Here is a 3,373-nt window from a genome sequence, read left to right on the forward strand (position 1 = left end):
TTTTAAAAACGGTTTGTTTTCAATATTCATTGCCTAGTGGCTAAGGTTATACATGCAAAAATCATTATTACTTGAATAACAGAAACTATTTTGTTAAATTTGTTTCTTATCAATAAAGGCAACGTTCGTCAGTAAAGTTTGAATGATTATCTTCTTTTATTATACCTATCAGCAAGTAAACCGCCCAGAATAGATCCAAATAACATTCCTCCATAGAATACCATCTCAGCATTTGCATGCAGTATCTTTTTATCACATATAAGATCTACCTACACATGAATTAAAAAATACATACAGAAGGGACAACATATCTGAGACTATCTTTAAAATAAGTGGTTTCTTTAAAAAATTGTACAAGTTAAGCAAACACTCTACTCAGGTGCACAAGCCTGTCAAATGTAATTTAAGCAAGAAGAGGCATCTGAGATTTTCCTTCACCTGTAAAGCTCAAAATTAACTTAATGATGTCCACAGTGCGGATCTGACTTGAATCCGAACTGAATCTTGAACAAAAACTAGCGTTTGAAATGGATCGGGTACATTTGTTAATTCCTTTATTTTTTCTTACCGGAAACAGTACAAAAATATTTCAAATATAACGAAATACAACGAAAATACTTTTTGTTTATGATTTTCGGTCTGCGACAGACGATTAACACAATCTGGTGATCAAGACTTTAAGAGAATTCGTCACCAATTCAAATAAGTCCGACATGCGAGTTTGGGCCTTCGGTCAAAACTATTTGAGATTTTACTTTATTGTATTATTTAATCGGTGGAATACATGTTATGTTTTGATTTTGCCGGCGGTTGTGAGCTTTATTGTACGCAAAATAAAAAATAGATATTTATATATAGAATTAATATTTCGTCTATCAAGGCTTCGGCTCATAATAAGCTTAGTTATATACAAAAGTACAGTAGCTATTACAATAAAAAAAATCATGAGTATGAAAGAGAATGACAAAGAATAATTAGTAAACGAACTATATACGCTTGTAGAAGAAACAATCACGGATGGTAATTATGACAGGCAAATATAACGTAATCTAAATAGGATGAATACAGTCTGTTTGGTCCATCGTAATTTATTGATCTTAATAGTGAAAAGAACATACTATTATTATTATTATTATTATTATTATTATTATTATTATTATTATTATTATTATTATTATAATCTTTCTGTTGCTATCATCGAAATAACGTTCTATATTCATTGTCTAATATTGCTGTAGTTTTTGGCATGGCTCATCAACAAGAAGTATCAATTATTCAATTAGTGTAGAACTGCCTGTTAAAGGTCATGCATTTCAATTAGCTAGTAATAAGCTAGTAAATAAATTTAGGCTACTTTTTCTTCGAAAATAAAAACGTTATGGAAATTTTCTCGGCCGCTTTAGATGCAAATCATAATAATATAAGACTTGCGACGGTTTCAATCAAGTCGATGAACAATTTGCTATTGGTAAATGAATCGAAACGGTATTTAAAGAGCGAAATCACTAAATAATAACATTCAACATGTTCAAAATTTTCCTAACGTTTTCTTCAAAACCACCACAGACTGTAAACAATGTGCTTATAGTACTGGTTGTGACGCATTTTACCTAAATGTAATTTTGTGCACATTAAATTTGTGTTTTATCCTACGAGTACGTACCACTTATCAACATCAAAGCAAGGCGAGGCTTACAGAACGCAACCCCCCGAAACTACATTAGAATCATTATGTGATTTACGTATTGTACCAATGATTGATTTCTTTAATAATATCAAAAATGGTTTGCGAATTAAAATAAACGATACCTTTGATACAAATGTGGTTTTAAATACTGTTTGATCATATACCCAACTGTTACATGGGACTTTTGCTCCACCATTAGTTTCATTCAACCTGTAAATCAAAGTTATGTGTATATGAAACCATTTAAGAATATGATTAATAAGTCGTTTTTATTTTTAAAGAAACGCAATTGTCCTTAAAAGCTTCACAGATCTAGATTTGTCAAATGAATTTATATTGTTGAATACGTAAATATTATAACTTAATAAAATAATGTCTGTATGACATTTCTTTGGTTGGCCGAGAAGTTTGTACAAACTGGGACAATAATGAATACATGAAAACATTTTGAACCATAATAACGTTTCACTTCCATTCTTGTGTTGGAACATTTTGCATTCATCATATACCGCCTCAGGGTCTGTAGACGGAGGTATCACTAAATCTATCAAGTGCTGGTGTTCATCTCCTTGAACTTTATATGTATCGTTGTCATATCCCGGAATGGCACATCTTAAACAACAGTTTTTAATTAAGAAAAGGAACTTTATTGATTATTTCCATAATCGAAAAACGATATTGATAAATATAAAGTAAACTGTATAGTCAAGATAAATCAACTTCCAAGGAAAAGATAAGAACAACACGTATATGAACGAGTGTTTCAAACTTTTATCATCACGTTGTCAAGGAGACAAAAACATGAACAGTTTCGCTACACAGGGAATGCAAGCTCCATTAACATTCAACATACATCATGACAGACTCAATAGTAAAGAAACCAATCAGTCGTTGCCTGAACACCTTTATTGTTTATTAAGTTATATCTTGTTATTTAATTAAGATGCTTTACGCACTTGATGGGATTCAACTAAAATAACAATACATAATCTAAATGCTGCATTTTATAACAACAAAATCGATAAAAATCTATGCTTATTGTAACTTTTAACTGTGACGTTTATTCTTAAAACGACTAAGGAGCATACTAATGCCAGTTGTAAATGTACATCTAAATGAACTTAGAGTGATCAAGTAACACTTACCTATGTTTTGGAACTCCAAGGATAAACACCGGGTTAAGTTGAAAGAATCCAGAAAGTATATATGGGTAACACATTAAAACGAAAATCCACTTCTGGTAGAAACCGAACCCTCCAATTTTCTCTAAAACATCATCTAAAGTTTCATCATCAACGTTTTGAATTGTGTTATTACTTTCTGTCTTTTTAATTCTGATACTCATTTTTAATATGTAATTTCGTTATCATATTTAAATAGATAGATGACTAATTTATTGTCATGCAGATAAAGAAAGCTGCTTATGAATAAAGAAAACTGGATGTCTTCGTTAGATTAAATGGTATGCAGCTATTTTATTTTAAAGTTATAATTTATTATTAAACTGAATAGTTTACGTACTAAGGGATACTGTTATGTTAGATCTTAACGTTTAACGTTTAAACAAAAAGTTAGCAAAATTAATATCGGTATTTGTTTAATTCATTATATAGCGCTATTGCACCGTGTATATCCAGCTACTTCGGCATGTGAACATATCCTACGTTTTGCAAGTATTTACTTACA

At 30.5% G+C, this 3,373-nt stretch overlaps 1 protein-coding gene across 1 annotated transcript; it reads right to left on the minus strand.

Moving 5' to 3' along the window:
- Positions 1-131: 131 nt before the first annotated feature.
- LOC132736929 (solute carrier family 22 member 7-like) lies at positions 132-3,119 on the minus strand. Its single transcript, XM_060724143.1, has 4 exons — positions 2,833-3,119; positions 2,141-2,299; positions 1,810-1,897; positions 132-269 (listed from the first exon to the last, which is right to left on the minus strand). Exons 1-4 carry the CDS (start codon positions 3,030-3,032, stop codon positions 147-149), a joined length of 570 nt encoding a protein of 189 aa, XP_060580126.1. The 5' UTR covers positions 3,033-3,119; the 3' UTR covers positions 132-146.
- Positions 3,120-3,373: the final 254 nt, after the last annotated feature.

The sequence above is a fragment of the Ruditapes philippinarum genome, unplaced genomic scaffold (assembly GCF_026571515.1).
Source record: "Ruditapes philippinarum isolate M1 unplaced genomic scaffold, ASM2657151v2 ctg16410_1_1_1_1, whole genome shotgun sequence".
Taxonomy (NCBI): domain Eukaryota; kingdom Metazoa; phylum Mollusca; class Bivalvia; order Venerida; family Veneridae; genus Ruditapes; species Ruditapes philippinarum.

Excerpts from the sequence above, each read along its gene's own strand:
- LOC132736929 (XM_060724143.1), bottom strand. The coding sequence starts at position 3,032 with ATGAGTATCAGAATTAAAAAGACAGAAAGTAATAACACAATTCAAAAC. Across the intron at positions 2,300-2,832 it reads CTTGGAGTTCCAAAACATAG|ATGTGCCATTCCGGGATATG; the intron begins GTAAGTGTTACT and ends CTGTTGTTTAAG. Across the intron at positions 270-1,809 it reads AAACCACATTTGTATCAAAG|GTAGATCTTATATGTGATAA; the intron begins GTATCGTTTATT and ends ATTCATGTGTAG.